The 17458-nt window shown below is 36.5% G+C and overlaps 1 protein-coding gene and 1 non-coding gene across 3 annotated transcripts in view; both read left to right on the forward strand.

Annotated features, from left to right (window-relative positions):
• RnrL (Ribonucleoside diphosphate reductase large subunit) overlaps nucleotides 1–17458 on the forward strand; it is a 206738-nt gene that overhangs the window by 64291 nt on the left and 124989 nt on the right. For both annotated transcript variants that reach the window (XM_090381486.1, XM_090381487.1), the window contains one exon: nucleotides 15340–15379. In XM_090381486.1, coding sequence (XP_090237612.1) covers nucleotides 15340–15379 — 40 coding nt within the window. The remainder of the gene's footprint in view (nucleotides 1–15339; nucleotides 15380–17458) is intronic.
• LOC150080726 (small nucleolar RNA SNORA79) lies at nucleotides 5599–5748 on the forward strand. Its single transcript, XR_016547468.1, has one exon. It is a non-coding gene; the product is annotated as a small nucleolar RNA SNORA79 (small nucleolar RNA).

Here is a 17458-nt window from a genome sequence, read left to right on the forward strand (position 1 = left end):
GTTGCTTTTCCTGCCTCCTTTCATACACGAGCTGCCTGTATGGTTCCAAATGCCACCAAGGACTATCCTACTACTTTCAGCATTATAATAATTATCTTTAATCCATTGCAGGTGCTTTTCAATTCCACTTAAAACAGCTGATAACTCTGCTGTTTTAAGTTCTCGTGTGGCAGCCAGCTGGACTTCGTTGTCATCCTCATTTTGACTTTCCACTTGACTGGCTGCAAGAAGTTGTTGCAAGTCTTCAGTAGATAGATTCTCATTTTCAGACTCTAGAAACTCTTCTACATCTTCATTTTCTACTTCCTCGAAACCAACTTCTTTTGCAAGAACAACACAACCTGCTTTGATTTGTTTTAGTTGCTCTGAAGGTTCAAAGTCTTCAAATCACAAATTAAATGAGGAATAAGTTTCTGCCACACACGATTCAAGCAGTCTTGTTGCATCATTCCAGGCTTCCACAATCATATCATTGGCAACTTTGATGTTAACTGTCTTCCAAAATTCGATAACAGTTTGTGCATTGTCACCTTCATTAGTAGCAGTGATTAACATCTTGAATGTTCACCTTAAATAGTAAGCCTTAAATGCTGCTATCACATCCTGGTCAAGGGCCTGTATTAGAGGTTGTGTTTGGAGGTAAAAAGATGAATTTGGTATTCGGAGAGAGTTCAGCAACTGTCTGAGGATGGATTAGTGTATTATCAAGAATTATTAGAATTTTAAAATCCAAGTTCTTGCAATAATTCTTGAAAGCGGCATGGTAAGCTTCAACTAAAATATCATTGAATATTTGCCCAGTCATACAACCTTTCTTGCTAGACCTATAGTGAAACACCAAGGCTGGATTTCACAATTCCTTTTAAAGCTGGTGGATTGGCAGGGTGATAAACCACTACTGGTTTTAACTTCAAGTCTCTGCTGGTGTTGGCAGCGAACATCACAGTTCAGCATTCTTTTGCAGCCTTAAATCCTGAGGCATGTGCTTCTGCCTTAGAGATGTAGGTCCTTGAAGGCATATGTTTCCAATAGAGGCCTGTTTTATCCAGATTGAAAATCTGATCCAGTGTGTAGCCGCCACCTTCAATTATTTTCTGTACCACGGGTGGAAATGCCTTTGCGGCTTCCTCATCTGCACTTGTGGCTTCGCCAGACAGCTCAACATCGTGAAAAGAGTAGCGGTGTTTGAAGCCACTACTAGCATTAAAAAGAGCCACTTCTGCAGGATTTGGTGATTTCTTTGTAAGGTCTTCATATATAGTTAGTGCTTTCTCTTTCACTGTGAGAAAGCTTGCTCCTGATTTTTTTTGGTTTGGTCTTCAATCCATATGCTTAGCAGCCTTTCCATTTCTTCTATTTCTTTAGTCATTGTTCTAATTGACTTTGTGGCACTTAAAGTTGTTCCAGCTATACACATAGTTTTTATTTTTGTGGCATTGTCTCTGATGGTGCGCAGTGTGGATTCACTTAAGCCTGTTGCTCTCGAGATATCACATGTTCTCTCATTTCTTTCAAAACGTTTTATTATTTCAAGTTTCTCTTCTATACTTAATTCTTTCCTTTTGCACTCACTTCTTGGAACCAGGACGCTGTATGAATATACTTTTTATAAAGAAAAGTTAAATGCAGGAGGACAGTCCAAGACACACTTGTAGGATAACACACGCAGATGAACTGAAGTAAGAGATACATTAGATTCATGTGTGTAAGGTGAGAATATGTATGTAGTGTGTTTCTGCCTTTAAGGTGGAAACACTATTATCATCTCATACATTGAGCTCATATGTAAACATGCCAAACTTCAAATGTGACAGCTATATATCCCATTTAGTTGTATTGGTTGGAGACCATGTACGCTTGCGTTCATAGCTTAATTACTACTGTAATACTGTATATACATACTAGTTGATATTTTTGTTCGGACTTTTTTTTTTTTTTTTTGCAAAATTTAAAACAGTAAAAAAGATAAGCAATCAATAATGACTAACATGACATGCACAAAAGAGAAGATTCTGACAATTTATTTATGTTTTTTTTTATTAGTTAGAGGAAGGGGGAACACATCTTACCATAACGTCAAAACCCACAGAATTCTAGTTATCACTATTATTACAAATGGAGTAAAATGGAGTTTACAACACATTTATAATTAGACTGTGTTAACAGAAAAGCCCAATAAACAGGGAACTACAAATTCATTTTATTGTTTTATGGTAGTGACCTCCAGAAATGTGCTCCTCCACTCTTAAACAAAAAATCTTGTGGATACAGCAAATGACAGCAGTGTCCCTGACCAATACAGTTACAGTAAATGGGGAATACAGCATAGCTCTCACACATTTGACATTTTTTAAGCTTCGTAAACTGCGTTCAGCTTGGTGTCTGGGTTTTTACGTTCACCTGGTGTTACTCGCATACGAAATCACACGAGCCAATGTGAAAATTGCTTTATAGTTGCATTGTTCCCTAGTACAGGGTCATTGAAAAAGGTGTCCGTTATTTCCTTTTTAATTATCTTCGGAAATATTTGATTGATTGCTGTGATCGTAGCAGCAAACGGTATGGTAACTCACTAAGTTTTATTTGACACTTCAACAATGACCTTGGTTATGCCGTGAGCGTGTGCAGAATGACTCCTACGTGCACTGCCTCAGTCAGTGTCAGTAAGATGGCCATGGAACAGAAAGTGTAGTGTGTATTGTGATGTTGCACTAATATGACAGATTTAAATTCAGCATACACACACAGAGCGCAGTGTGTATACGCTGAATTTAAATTTTCTAGATAATGGAAAAATCAAATTAATGGCACCTTGAATCCCCGACGGTGCCATTATTCTCAAAGTCTACTGTAGTAGAATTATAATATTATGATATCCCTATCTCTGCAAGCAATTGCTTGATAAATAATCAGTAGGACAGAGAACTTTGTATCACAACCCCTGAATCCTTTTATTCTTCTGGCATTTTCTTTGTTATGAAATTAATCTGGTCTTTGTTTGTATAAATAAGTTGCTGTTTATGGAAGAGCTGAAGAAGCTTAGAAGCTGCTTGAAAGGAAAAGATTACATATAATTAGCATATAAATTATTTTAGCTTTGTTATTTTCTAAGTATAAAATCTTGCATTTTTCAGCATTAAAACATAGTTGTCACATTATCTTATCACCCCTGATGCCTATCCAAGTCATCCTTAACAAGCTCTATTTGACACATTAACTGCATAATTAACCACTCTCTCAACCTATGCATCATCTGCAAATTTTGAAATCTCACCTATAAGCCTCTACCAGGTGAGGGTCTCGTGTAGCCATCCCATGAATATGTAAGGATCTTCCCTGTGATCCATCCAAATATTTTCCAGACTATATAGCAATTTCTCAAATCAAATGCTTTGATACAGTCCATGTGAACTATGTCAAAGTTATTTCCTGCGCCCAATTCATAAAATTTTCATGAATTGGGTTTGGGAAACCCAACGAATGTGTAATTGTAGATGTAAAATACCCATTTGATTTGTCAGCAACCTGAGCAGGGTCATCAACAGTTAACCCATTGACATCAAGTGGCCCAATATTGCCTACAAACAGAAGAAATTTTAAAGTAGCTTGATTATTTGAAGTCCAGTAAGTTATTAAAATTTAATAAACAAGCACAAAATGTTTCTCAACATGTGTGTTAAATCCTTTTAGCTCATTGAAACTTTTAGACCCACCTGATTTTTTTGAAGTTATTACAACTGCTGAGTGGTAGGAGTCAAAATTATATTCATGGTGGTAAAGAAATATTGGCCATTCCTTCATGGCTTTTTTTTTTATCTTTTAAAGATTTGATTTTTATGTAAAGTAGCTGGGGGGGGGGAGAGCTAGTTCTTGAACATATCAGAAGATTAACTGATTATTGTAAATGTTAGCAGCTTCTTGCTGATTCATATTACTTTTCTCCAATTCTCTGGAAATTCTGAACAAGAAAAAATGGCATCCAGTATTTACATTAATAATAGAATCTGATCACTCTGCAGAACATGTGCTATGATTGTTTTTGCTCTGCAGAGCATGTACTATGATCGGTCTTGAATGGCACACTAATATTTCATGGTCATTTTATTTTTGAATGTGATTGTTATTGGTATTTTTGTTTTATTAATTGTCTGGAAAACCTTTATTGATGTATTATTAGAAGAAACAATTAATTTAAAATCAGCCAAAATTAGACTGATCATCCTTTGTGACCTTAAAATATATAATACTCTTTCATTAATGCTACAGGTATACTGTGTAAACACTAGGCGCCTCCGTAGCCAGGTGGGAAGGAGCAGCAGTGCGAAGCACACGCTTCTTGATTAGACCGGGGTTCGAGCCCGTCACCACCAAATACGGAGGATGCGGAAAGGTCAGGGAATGACCACCGCATATCCCCGGAGCAATATGGCCTTAGTTGCTAATGCTCCTAAAAACCACAACAACAACTGTGTAAACACTAGTGTGGTGTGTGACTTCTGAGGACTGTTATCATTGTTTATGTGATGCATATAAGATATAGTTGCTATAGCGCAGGGATATGTATTATGAACAGAAGCATAATCTGCATAGAAATTTTTCCATATGATTAGTGTTACAAAGTTATCTTGGAATTTTTTATTTTAAGGTTTGTTATATACACCGATGAGCCAAAACATTATGACCAGCGAGTTATGTAAATCGAAGCAACTGCAGGTGAACTACAGCACGTGCGCATGTCGGGACGTGGTATAAAAAAATACCTGCTACTGAGCTCCGTTAATCATTGTTACTCTTGTTCTTCAGATGGGAAGGGCAGTGGACTTAAGTGAGTTTGAAAAAGGCCAGATTGTAATGGCCAGACAACTGGGTCAAAGCATATCCGAAATGGCACGGCTGGTGGGGTGCTCACGGTCAGCCATGGTTAGTACCTACCAAAAGTGGTTCGAGGAGGGGAAACCCACAAACCACCGGTGACAGCGCCTACAATGGGCACGCGAGCATCGAAACTGGACCTTGAGTGATTGGAAGAAGGTAGTCTGGTCCGATGAATCACGTTTCCTGTTGCACCGTGTGCATCATGTACCTGGGGAAGTGATGGCACTTGGATGCGCTGTGGGATGAAAACAGCCTGGTGGCAGTGGCGTCATGCTTTGGGCGATGTTCTGCTAGGGTACCCTGGGCCCAGTCATCCATGTGCCGGGCACTCTGACATCTACCACCTACCTAAACATCATTGCTGACCAGATACACCCATTCATGGCAACGGTCTTCTCCTCTGGCGGTGCCATCTTTCAGCAGGATAATGTGCCATGCCACACCACCCAGATTGTTCGAGACTGGTTCGCGGAACATGAGGAAGACTTCCAGGTATTGCCCTGGCCTTCAAATTCCCCAGACATCAATCCCATTGAGCATCTGTGTGTGTGTGTGTGTGTGTGTGTGTGTGTGTGTGTGTGTGTGTGTGTGTGTGTGTGTTGGAAAATCTTGTAGCATCCATACCATGCCTCACTGTACGAGCCGTTTTGACTGCACGGGGAGGACCAACATCATATTAGGTAGGTGGTCATAATGCTTTGGCTCATCGGTGTATATTTTACATGATGGTTCTTCCCCACTCATCACGAGCTTAGATGGGTGATTTTTAGGCCATCATAGATTAAAGCTAGATTGTTTCACCCAGGTCTACCTTTAAGGGAAAAGCCTACTCTTAGTCAAATGTAGTACCTGGTTTTGCCAATCTGTACAGTTATTGAAATTAGCTAATTACTTAGGCAGTGTTCATAAAGTGTAATAATATTTATACAAAGTAAAAATTAGGTAGAAATGGATTTCTTTACAGTGAACTCTGCAGCAAATTCACTGCACAGAAATCCATTCAAGAACTAAAGTTAGTAAATTGTAAAATTGTTAAACAGGTCATAATATTATTTCATATTTTAAAAAAAATTTTCCCAATGCAAACTTGAACCCGGAGTATTCCTATTTTAGATATTGCTTACTAAATACACAGTGCGGCAGTTGAAAAACAAGACTGGTTCTAGAAAAATAAAATAATGATCCCAGTATGAGTAAACTGATCTTGGTTGATTCAAAGTGACTTCTTTCTGCATCCACACACTGCATGCAATGATCACAAAGTGGCTGGTATACTGTTCAGTGTTCTCATTGCAGATCTTTGAATGGTGTCGATATCATCAAAATAACAGCTTTCAGTGGTGCCTTGAGCTTCAGGAATGAAAAGAAGTTGCACGGGGCTAAGCCTGGTGAATATGGTAGGTGCGATAGTATGCAGACTTTTTTGCTAGCCAAATCTCCCAAACAGTGAGAGGCTTGGTGCATTGTCATGCAAGAGGAACCAACTACCCTCTTCTCCATATTGAAGCTGCACACAACAGATTCTCTGCAACAAAAATTTCAAAACACAGATTGTAGGCAGTAGTAATACTTTGGCCACGGGACACGAACTCTTTGTGCACAATTCCCTTGCTATTGTAGAATGTGATGAGCGTGCTTTTGATTTTTGACCTTTTTCAACAAACTTTTCTAGCCTTGGGAGAGTTTTCTGACTTCTGTTCATCACCCCACAACAAAACATTGTTTCTTCGTTTGTGTGTGTTGGGGGGGGTCATACTTAAAACACCACATCTCTTCATCCATAACAATCCGATTCACGGAGTTAGGTTTGCTTTCAGTGGCCTCAATGAGTTCTTTGCAGTGTTCAACTCGTGCCTGTCGTTGACTAATGTGGAATAAACCACACAAAGGCCTTCATTTTCTTCAAATCTTGGGTTATTATTTGTCAAATGGTTTCCTTATTAACACACAGGTCTTCTGAAATCATTCAGAGAGTTGCACATTAGTCATGTTTCCTGCACTTTTTTCAATCAACTCTGGTGTTTGAGCCATTTTTTTGCTTGGCCCGGATGTTCGTCGTCTTCCAGTAAGTCTGTGTCATGGGCAAAATGTTTGACATTCGAACACAGATGCGCAAGATAGACAGTTCTCTCCTTGCACTTGCTTCATCATTTGAAACATTTCCACAGAACTTTTGCCCAGTCATACACAAAACTTGATGTTTGTTCTTTGTTCCATTGTCCCTCCACAACACAGACAGAGGAAAAATGTGCAATTCAGATCACACTACATTCTCTAATGGTGGCAGTTTCTGCTGACCTTGACTGCAGTGTTTGAGGAACGATTGCTCTTTTGTTTCACGTTTACATCTAGTAGATGGCATCACCAGCACTTGTCTCATAACATCAGTCTCATTTTCCAATTGCCACACCATATGGTATTGCCTTAATTGTTTGTTATAGATAGTGTTCCAGTTTAATTATGTTGTGAATCATAATGTAGCTGTGATGCTCTTAGAGTTGCATTGGTGCTTTGTGCTAGTACACAAACTAATTGTCGTAACCCTTATAATAATGCCATAGTGCTGCATGTAATCTCTGCACAACCAGCACCCCTACTGTTAGATTTCAAAATCAAATAGTTTGGAACAAATATATAGTAAAATATTTTACTATATATTTGGGCATTCAGTTTGATTACTGGCTTACATTCCTCTATATAAAAAATATATATAAGATATATATAAGATATATTAGATAAGAGAAAAAAAAGAGTTTTGTCACCATGCATCACAAGTTTAAATTAGGATCTTACACATAGAATTCTATATGTATTACACTATATGACTAAAAGTATTTGGATACAAACACACAAAACATTTTTAATTAAAAAAACTAATACGAAGTAGGGCCATATTTGGCCTGTATGGTGCCCAGCCAGAATTCACCTCCATTCCTCCTGCAAAGCATCCGCCAGAGCCAACTTGAAATAATTTTGACTGCAGCCTAATTGGACAATCATTACACAGGTGTTCAGGTGGGTTGAGATATGGGATCTTAGACACCAGTCCTGTTTGATAAGAGTGCTGTCATGTTGATACTGACAGCCTATTTCTGTAATACTGCCATATGTAGGTATTGCGTAATTGTCCAGAACACCCAAATAAGCCACAGAATTTGTGGTTTCAGGCACTACTATTAACAGTCCAAATCCAAACCTGCTAAAACAGACCCCCGTACTATCAAATCACCTCCACCAGACTTCATAATTGACACAGTATAGACTAACAGAAGTGCTTTCTAGGCAATCTTCACACAGAAACATATGAGTAAAACAAAACATTTATGTATTGAGATTCTTCATTCCATAGCACCTTCTGCCACTTCTAAATCCATAATAAACATCAGAAACAATGCCACTCTGAATGCTTCTTTGCATTGGTGGCTGGTTATTAGGCTTGTGTGCAGCTGTCCAGTAATTAAAATATATTGAACCTAGGGTTATTCAGCTCCTTACCAATGGTAAACATACCGATGGCTGTTCCCATGGCATCTTTGACCTGCTCTGTGATGTTTTCTGCAGACATTGAGTGAGGCACACTGCCCTCTTTGTAAATGAAGAAAATCCATTGAATGCATTCTATAAGTTTGACCATCCAGGCAATTTTTTTTATTGAAGTATCGCTGTGATCTTCCATCTTTGAATAACATTCACTACAGTAAATTTTGGGAGGTTTAGACAAGTAGTAGTTGTGCACACAGAAATGTTAGATGCAGTATCCAACCACAATTCCACTTTGAAAGACTTAAGTTCTAGTCCACCACTCGTGCCAGCCATTTAACTTACTGTTGATACATAGGCAGAACCATGAGATTTGTGCTGGTATATCTGAGACAGTACATGTTAGGTGGGACACAATTACTGGCACAGTACACAATATTCATGAAGGGTTACTTGCAGTCATGTAGTATATATGGCACTGTATTTGTTTATCCCTATGGTGCAACAACACGATACCATTGAGCTGCACACAGTGGTCATTTGCAAACATTAGACACAACACACAGTGCTTCTCCAAACAACATGAGCATGCAGAACAGTCTTAATCTGTGATTTTCAGGTCCTAGCTGGCAGGCTATCACTGGACTTGCATGTCATCTGCAGACCAACATAACTGGTATATAGAAACACCTTCGGTGAAGTACAGCCAAGCCTCGCATAATGCAAGTTTGATTAATGCGTTTTTCAGTTATTGCTATTTGAAAAAAATTTAAAAAATTTATTATACCACTTCTTGCTTTACACAATGCAAATTTCCAGTTAACGCAATCTTTTTTTTAATGTGATCGTTGAAAAAGATTTAAATCGCATGCTAAGCTTACCACGTTGGACAGGCAATAAATAAACATTTGACTCCCACAGTGTGTTCCGTCAACTGTCGGAAGCAGACATGTTTCTTGTTTGTCTCCTGCTAATAAAGTCATGTGCAGACTTGCATTTAAAAATTCTAATTTTTAAATGCAAAAAAAAAAAAAAAAAAAAAAAAATTTTTTTTTTTAATGTGCCAGATGGAAATGTTACCGCGGCAGATAACAGGAAAAGAACTAGATGAAATCCTTCGTATCGCAGAGAACCTTGAACCTTTTGTTTGAGGTTCTCTGAGATACAAAATAATGCAATATTTCTTATCGCATACAAAATACCGAATATAGGATACGAAATATCTGTATATCGCAGAGAACCTCAAACAAAAGGTTTGAGGTTTTTTCTCTGCGATATTTATTTCGCCAGGGCCTAGAGAAGATTGTTGTCAGCTATTGGAAATTGATTGATGAAAAAAAAGAAAGCCTACACTGTTCAAATATTTCCGTAACAAATAGGTTCTTCATTGTATATTTTATGCAATAAACATTTAATTCTATAATTTTTTTTCCTTATATTTTACATGGCACACAGTTAAAAAGTTATTTAAAAGGTATTTTTAAAATTCTTTACCGACATTCCTGAAGGTCGCGGACCAATTATAATTTTTCCTATTGATTATTATATTCAATTAACGCGTGTGCACGCGATGCGATTGTGGGATGAATTAATTACATTAATCGTGGCTAGCCTGTATTGAGAATACAGGTCTGTATGTGTACTGATGCCAAGAAAGTAAAACTAGGAGTCTGGAGAACAGTAACATTCCATTTGCAAGCAGAATTTGGATACCTGCTCAAAAGAGTAACCTGGGCCTTCATACCCAGAGTTGATTTTGTCTGTGGTGGGGAAACCCTGGTTCATCCCAAACCTCTCCTCCACTTTCTTGATAACAGGACATAGCCCTGTCAGCAACAAGCTATATGAATTAGGACTTGTTGTAGATCCAATGTACTCTTCTGGCTCCAAAGTGAACTGTAACCACATTGTGCATGACTGCTCCAACTATGTAGGCCTCTGAGCCCATAGCTGCATCATTTATTTCTCTGCAACACGACTCCCAAAAAGTATTATAAAGTCCTTCACTGTCTTTCTGATGGATAACTAACAATGTCGAATGTATAGATAAAACTAGAATAAAGAATATACTGCTGTCCTGTTAGTCTACTTCATAGTAAGAACTGTGAAGTTCTTACTATGAAGTAAGAACATCTAACATCAATGTCTCTGACACTACCAACGCAGCATCTATTTTACATTGTGTGCATGCACACATGTGCAAATGGCAGAGATGAAGGAAAACTTGGATGCTGTTGTAGTCCCTGAAAAACAGTATACAATACAATGCAACTCCACCTTAAATTTTCATACTTCATCTATACCATGCTTTTCTAGGTGTGCAGTGTTAATTACCCTCCACAATATGAACATCAACTTATGGTTGAAGATGAGAATAAAATATATTACAGCAGGCTTGCACCTAAATCTCCAGCTTAATTTTCTACCTATGCTAAAGCTCATAAAAGTTATAAAAAAAAGCTACATAAATTCAGTTTTGAGAAGTCTAAGAGTAGGAAACTTGTCTCTTGTTGAAGTAGTAGTCTGGCCTTCCAGCCTTGCTAAAGCCATTGGCCTCAACTTCTCTCTCTGTTTATACTGCTACCTTTGTTACATCATAATGATTCTGCTACATATTCATGTAAAGATAAGGGAAATAAAGCTGGCTTAAAATCCCACAGTGAACTTGTCCCATCAGTAGCTCCCTTTGTTTTCCAACAGAATGATATTAGAAGAATTACGAATGAACAGTCTTAATACCAAGAAGTAATCGGGTCTTGGTAGCAATTCTTAACTTATTCTTAAAACGTATAGATCAAACTAGAATAAATAGTAGTACTGCTTCCTAGACTGTTGCATAGAAATAACTATGAGACTATACTGGTGGTGTGTCAGAGACACACCACCAGTATTGAATTTTCTATACATTGTGCCCATTGTTTTTTTTTTTTTTTTTAAACTGTCTTATTCCACTGGTAGTTTTTCTTTTAAATGGTAACTTGCTCATATTTAACCAGTTCTTCAGAAGCGGGACTTACTCCTTTCTTGTTATTGTCCTGTTGCACTGATCTTGACTCTATCCAAAGTAACAGAGAAATTTGTCAAGTGCGAATGATTAACAATTATCAATATCAGTTCAGTCGATGCCAATTCACAGTTGGTACCAACCTTGACGTAGGTTATTAATCTGTGGATAAATTCCATGGAAGCATAGAAACGCTTAAATATTGACGGTAGTTGCAAGTTACACTCAGTATTTCATTAAGTTTGGCATAAAATAGAGTGACTGGGTGTTCCATTGTCCTGACAAATATGAAACAAGATATCAGTCTTGTTTTTCTCAACAGTTCCATTTCATTTAGACGTTATGTAAAAATGTTGTTGTGTGTGCATGCATTTTATAATTAAGATGTATTACTGTGTATGGATAATGTTTCAGGTTAAAAAAATTTAAAAACAATCACAATAAAATAATGTGCACTGATTTACCCTCTGTTTCTGGTAGACGTGTTTGTAATGCACAAGAATAGTGTAAGGCCATGTGGGCACCTCTTCTCTTTGACATTTTCTGTATACAAGCATCTTGAAGTGCTATTGTGAATTTTTGTTTTGCTAAATATTATGTACCTGGGATGGATTTTGCTAGTGGCAGATGAAACAAACAGCTCTTGGTATTTCAAGAAAGCATCTTTTATTTTTACAAATAAAAAAAAAAATAAAAGTTTGATCAATGACATGAATACACATAAGCCAATATCTTCTATCAAAAGAATTTTATGAAGTGCAAGGTAAGCCACTTTTGTTAATTATTTCTAAATTGAAGGCAAGAAGTATTGAAGAAACTGTTTTGCTAGAGTTATTAATTATATATGATTTCAGTTGGGTTTGAGAAAAAAACTATCTTAATTTGGAAGTCACAGATAGTCACAGTACTGGAAAGAAAAAGAGAAAATTTGTATGTTAACAGAGATGTTTTTTCTTTAACTCAGCCAAAGAGAATATGTGCAACACAGTTGTACATACTTTCTTGGCTGAGAAGGATAAAACAGCTTGATTTTGTTTCAGTTATTTTGTTAAATATATACATGGTTATTCAAAATGAAGTCCGGGGATTCAGAATTTTTTTTTTTGGGAAAGCACATGTGTCGTAATCATTTGTAGCCATCTCGAAAGAACGCATAATATCTCGAGTTTCGTTCCCACACTCGCGAGGTTCGGTATGCTGCACCAGATGGCGTTGGACGCATACCGCCGTGCAGTCGTTCGTTTGCCTGTGACGCCAGTTCTGCTCTGTTGGCTTCGGAATGTAATGAGAAAGCTTTTACTGTGTTTTTACTATGATTTCTTCCTGTGGGGTTTCGTAAAGGATAACATTTTTGTGCCTCCCTTACCTGCGACTATACCAGAACTGAAAGATCGGATCACCAAAACCATTGACAGCATCACTCCTGACTTACTAAGCCGTGTGTGGGAAGAATTCCTTTTCCGAGTTGATGTCTGCCAGATCACTAAAGGCTCTCGTATTGAACATTTATGAGGTATGTAAAAAAAACTTCATTACTATACTTGCATTCTGGAAATATTTCTTTCTTCCTATGTCTGCACATGTGTGTACAGGAATTGTTTGAAACCCTGGACTTCATTTTGAATAATCCTTGTATATTTATATATTACACATGCAAGTTAAAGAGAAAATAAATTTTAAGATTTTATTTTTTTTAAAATGTTTATAATGGTATTTATTTATTAGTTTGTTAAAGACCACAATATAACTGTCAGCCAGAAACAGGCAAAGATTTGGAAAATGGTTGGATATTTTATGTAGTTTATGTTAAACAGGGCTGGGAATATATAGTGAATCAGTTATTCCTCCTAACCAGTAGCATATCGCAATAGGCTTGTATCCGAATCTCCAGTTTATTTTTCTGCCTACACTAAAGCTTACAACAATTAGAAATGTTACTAATCAATCCATATGCAATTTTAACAGAATAAGAATAGAAAACTTGTTCTTGTCCAAATAATAATCAAGCATTCTGTTCTCTTGCCAACGTTATTGGCTAGAACTTCTGTCCATATGTGCTCTCACACCTGTTATAAATGGATCTTTTGCATCCTCAGCTAAAGATAATGCCCGCTTACTAGCATCCTACTTTTCTGCTAACTCTTATATTGACAGTCTTGCTAAATCACCTACCCAGTATACTCTCTATACTCTGCTCATTACTTCCCATGGTCTTCCAAAAGAAGAATATCAGAAGAGTTTTGGACAATTTTGATGCTACGGAAGCTTCGGGTGTTGCTGGTGACACTCTCCACTTTTCTCAAAATCTGTACTCCTTTCCTGTATTGCCTTTTCACACTTTCTTATTCCACTTTCCGCTGGTGTTTTTCCTTCTGCTTGGAAATTTGCTTTTATCCAGCTGGTTTGTAGAAAGTGTAACAAATTCCTCCTATCCAATTATAGTCTGATTGCACTTACCTGGAGAAATCCATCCATCAACTGGTGACATTGGCTTATGTTACTCACCTTTAGCTCTAATATAGGCTCTAATACTTTTCATGTTGGGAATTTTTTATTTTTGATAACATAAAACCTTTAGATCAGTTTGAAACACAAGCAGTTGCTCTAGATGCTTCTAATGCTTTTATGTTTGGTACAAAGGTCCTAAATAAGCTCCCATTGTATATATTTCTGAATTTATTTCATAATTGGGTACCTAGTTTTTTATCTCACTGCTCACTGAGGGGTGATGATCATGGCTCTCTGCTAATGCTGGGTTGTTCTCCCACTCCTCTTCCTCTTGTATATTAATGACCTCCAACTGACTGGAAATCTTATCCATAGTTTTGCTAATGATAGTACATTATATTCCACCTTCTAATTTAAGGAACCTTGCCCTGCATGAACAGCTTCAATTTCCCGAATATCTGCTGCCAATTCTTTGAATACCATTAGGTAATTCTCCATTTGTGTGAAGAAAATTTATTTAATTTCAGTTCTTCTAGAATTGAGTTCATCTTATTTCTTGCACAAAAAAAAAAAAAAAAAAAAGCCTGCTGCTCCTATTTTCTGTGACGTTTAGATTTCTAGGCATGATCACATACTTCTGTTAGGAATTACTCCAACTTCTAATTGCCTCTAGCATAAGCACATCACAAATATTGCTTCCTCTGCTTTAAAAGAAAAAAAAAGTTTTTGCTCTCCACATTACTTTTGTTCTGAACAACTAATTACTCTGTACAAATCCCAAATTTATCCAATCATGGAATTTTGTCCCCAAACCCTCTCTCAGGCTTCTATAGACTATTCCAAAGAATTAATGAACTATCTCTCCGTGTCATTGACGTTTGTTTTCTGCTGCATGTGTTAATAGACACATCCATGGCACTGTGCTTCCAGATTGATGTCTGATTTCCCCCACACTCTTCCCAACAAGTCCAGACATCCTGCACCAATCAGTATCCATTCAATACAAGTTTGCCACAGTTTGGCATGGCAGAGACTTCCTAGTAAAAAAGAAAAAACAAAAAAAAACTCCACACTCACAGCAGCAACTTTTTCTCATTTATCTCTGAAACAACCTACAAAAATTCAAGTGATGTCAGCAAGTATCTTCTTTTCTGTACTAAGTATTATAGGCTCTAATACTTTTCATGTTGGGAATTTTTTATTTTTATTTTTGATAACCTAAAACTAATGAACTGTTTTTGTTTAGCCAGTTGAATTAAACCTGAATTATTTTGAACAAAGTAAGATAATGTGGCTGTCGTAGGGGACATATATATCTTATTTTTTGAATGAGAAATATTATTTTAGGATTGAATTTGGCATTAAAGAATTCATTAAATCGTATTTTTATTGCAGTAATCCAAAACTAATGTAGAAAGGGTTTAAAAACATGCTTTCTTCCCTCCCTCAGTATTTTGTTGATGCAAATTTTTAGAAGTTTTCTAATCTTACTTTTCAGTTCTATTAACTTAAGTTTGTCTTTTGCTTTTCAGACACTGGAAAGATCTTATCTTTTGAAAATAAATGGCAAAGGCAAGTATGAACGTAATTGTATCATTGTAAATTTTATTTAATAAGATTAAAACTGAAGGTGGGAATTAAAAATGTATAGTAGGCAAGTTCTAAATATTAGGCATGAATTTATTGATATTGTTAGAAAGATTAAGCATTCTAAATTGCACAGGAAGATACTGTAAGAAGCATCAACTTATAATTTATACAACTAATGCTCTGGTAGTGCACTAACTATAAATTATAAGTTAACACTTCTATGTTAAATGATGCTAATGTACTGGTAGTATAGTAGTATCATATATTTGAGAGTGTGCATTCAGTGTGCCATAATTTTCAGAATCTTGGGAAATAACATTCTGAAATTCTCAACATTATGAAAATTCATAAATAATGATTGAAAAGTAAAATTGTGGAATTCATAGCTAAAAGCGAACACTTACTTTTGAGCTCAGTTGTAAATCAGAACAAAACTCAATTTATCAAAAGTTTATTCTATGTGCATAAAGTAACCACAAGCAAAAAAAAAAAAAAAATATATATATATATATATATATATATGTGTACCAAGCTATAAACAAAAATTAATCATTTTCTAATAGCCCAAAGTTCAACAGTGTTCCAACAGAATCAAGCAGTCAGAATCAAGCAGTCATTTCATGTACGTTTAATTTTATACCACTTGTGTATTGATCACTTAAGAATGGCCGCCTGTATGCATTACAGCACAGTACTTGTAGTACCATTTGATGCTTCTGTATGTCAGTGTGTTATGTACATAGCTGTATGAAAGCCAACAAAATTTGCTTATAAGGCATTGTAACAAATTGCAAATTGTGAATCCCATCGCTACAAGTTACCTTACTGTTACGTCTTGAATAAATAGCACCCCCCAAGGGAGGGGCATATACTGCCATTTATTCTCAGTTGAGTGCCACCACCACTCATGTAATTTATATGCAACTAAAATAGCACAACTTCCATCCTTGTTGTCTAATAGTGTAGCCTCAGTTAAAGGAATTAATCTCTCATTTGCCATGAGTTGCTCTTGGATGTATTTTAAATAGAAGATGCATAGCTAATGATAAATATACTGTTCTTTGTCCATAATGAGATGTCACCACACTCAAGAATTGTTTCACAAATTCTTTGAACAGTGTTATCTTGTTAGAGAATGGGCAGATAACCATTAGCATTTGTTTTTCCGAACATTGGAAAACAGTAAAAATTGTAGAAATGAAGGATAATACAGTAAAAAAAAGTTTTGTATTATGTATTTTATTTATCCAGAATAGAGATTTTTATAAATAAGAATTTAATTATACAATCCTAAACTTTTTCAGAATGGTTTATAATCACTTTGTAATGGGTGTAAAATCATTCAAAAGTAAAAATTAAATGCCAATGAAAACATTATGGCATTGTTATCAGATAATGCAACTGCTTGTCCTGAAATTTTGTCAAGAGATGATGGCAGTATTGTGCTTTTTCTTACCTCTGAATACCACAACCCTCATTCAGTCTGTGGATCAGAATATAATACAATTGCTGTAAATGTTTGTATCAAAGGAAACAATTGAAGGGTCTGGTTTTTTGATGATTCTGACAATAAGAAGGGCACAAGAGAAAAGATAATGGATATGTTTTCATAACAAAATATGTTTATCTGCTATAACAATGGAGAAAAAATTGTACCACTCAGAGTCGTGCCAAGACATTAGTCATCATCATCAGCCATTTTCAATCCACTGCAGGATGAAGGCCTCTCCAGCAACTTTCCAGTTCCTTCTGTTTTGAGCACTGGACATCCATTTACTACCCACAAACTCATGAATTTCATCTATCCATCTCCGCCTTTGTCTTCCAGGTTTTCTTCTAGCTCCTCTTGGATACCATTCTGTTATTTTCTTAGTCTATCTGTCATCATGTCTTCGAGCTATGTGTCCTGCCCAAGACCATTTTAGTTCTTTAGTTTTGATAAGAATGTCCTTTACTTGAGTTTGTTGCCTAATCCATGTGTTTCTCTTCTTATCTAACAGTCTGATTCCCAATATGATTCGTTCCATTCTTCGCTGTGTAGTTCTCAGCTTCTCTTCCATT

This window comes from Mastigoproctus giganteus, chromosome 9 (genome assembly GCF_048544385.1).
Source record: "Mastigoproctus giganteus isolate SK-2022 chromosome 9, ASM4854438v1, whole genome shotgun sequence".
Taxonomy (NCBI): Eukaryota; Metazoa; Arthropoda; class Arachnida; order Uropygi; family Thelyphonidae; genus Mastigoproctus; species Mastigoproctus giganteus.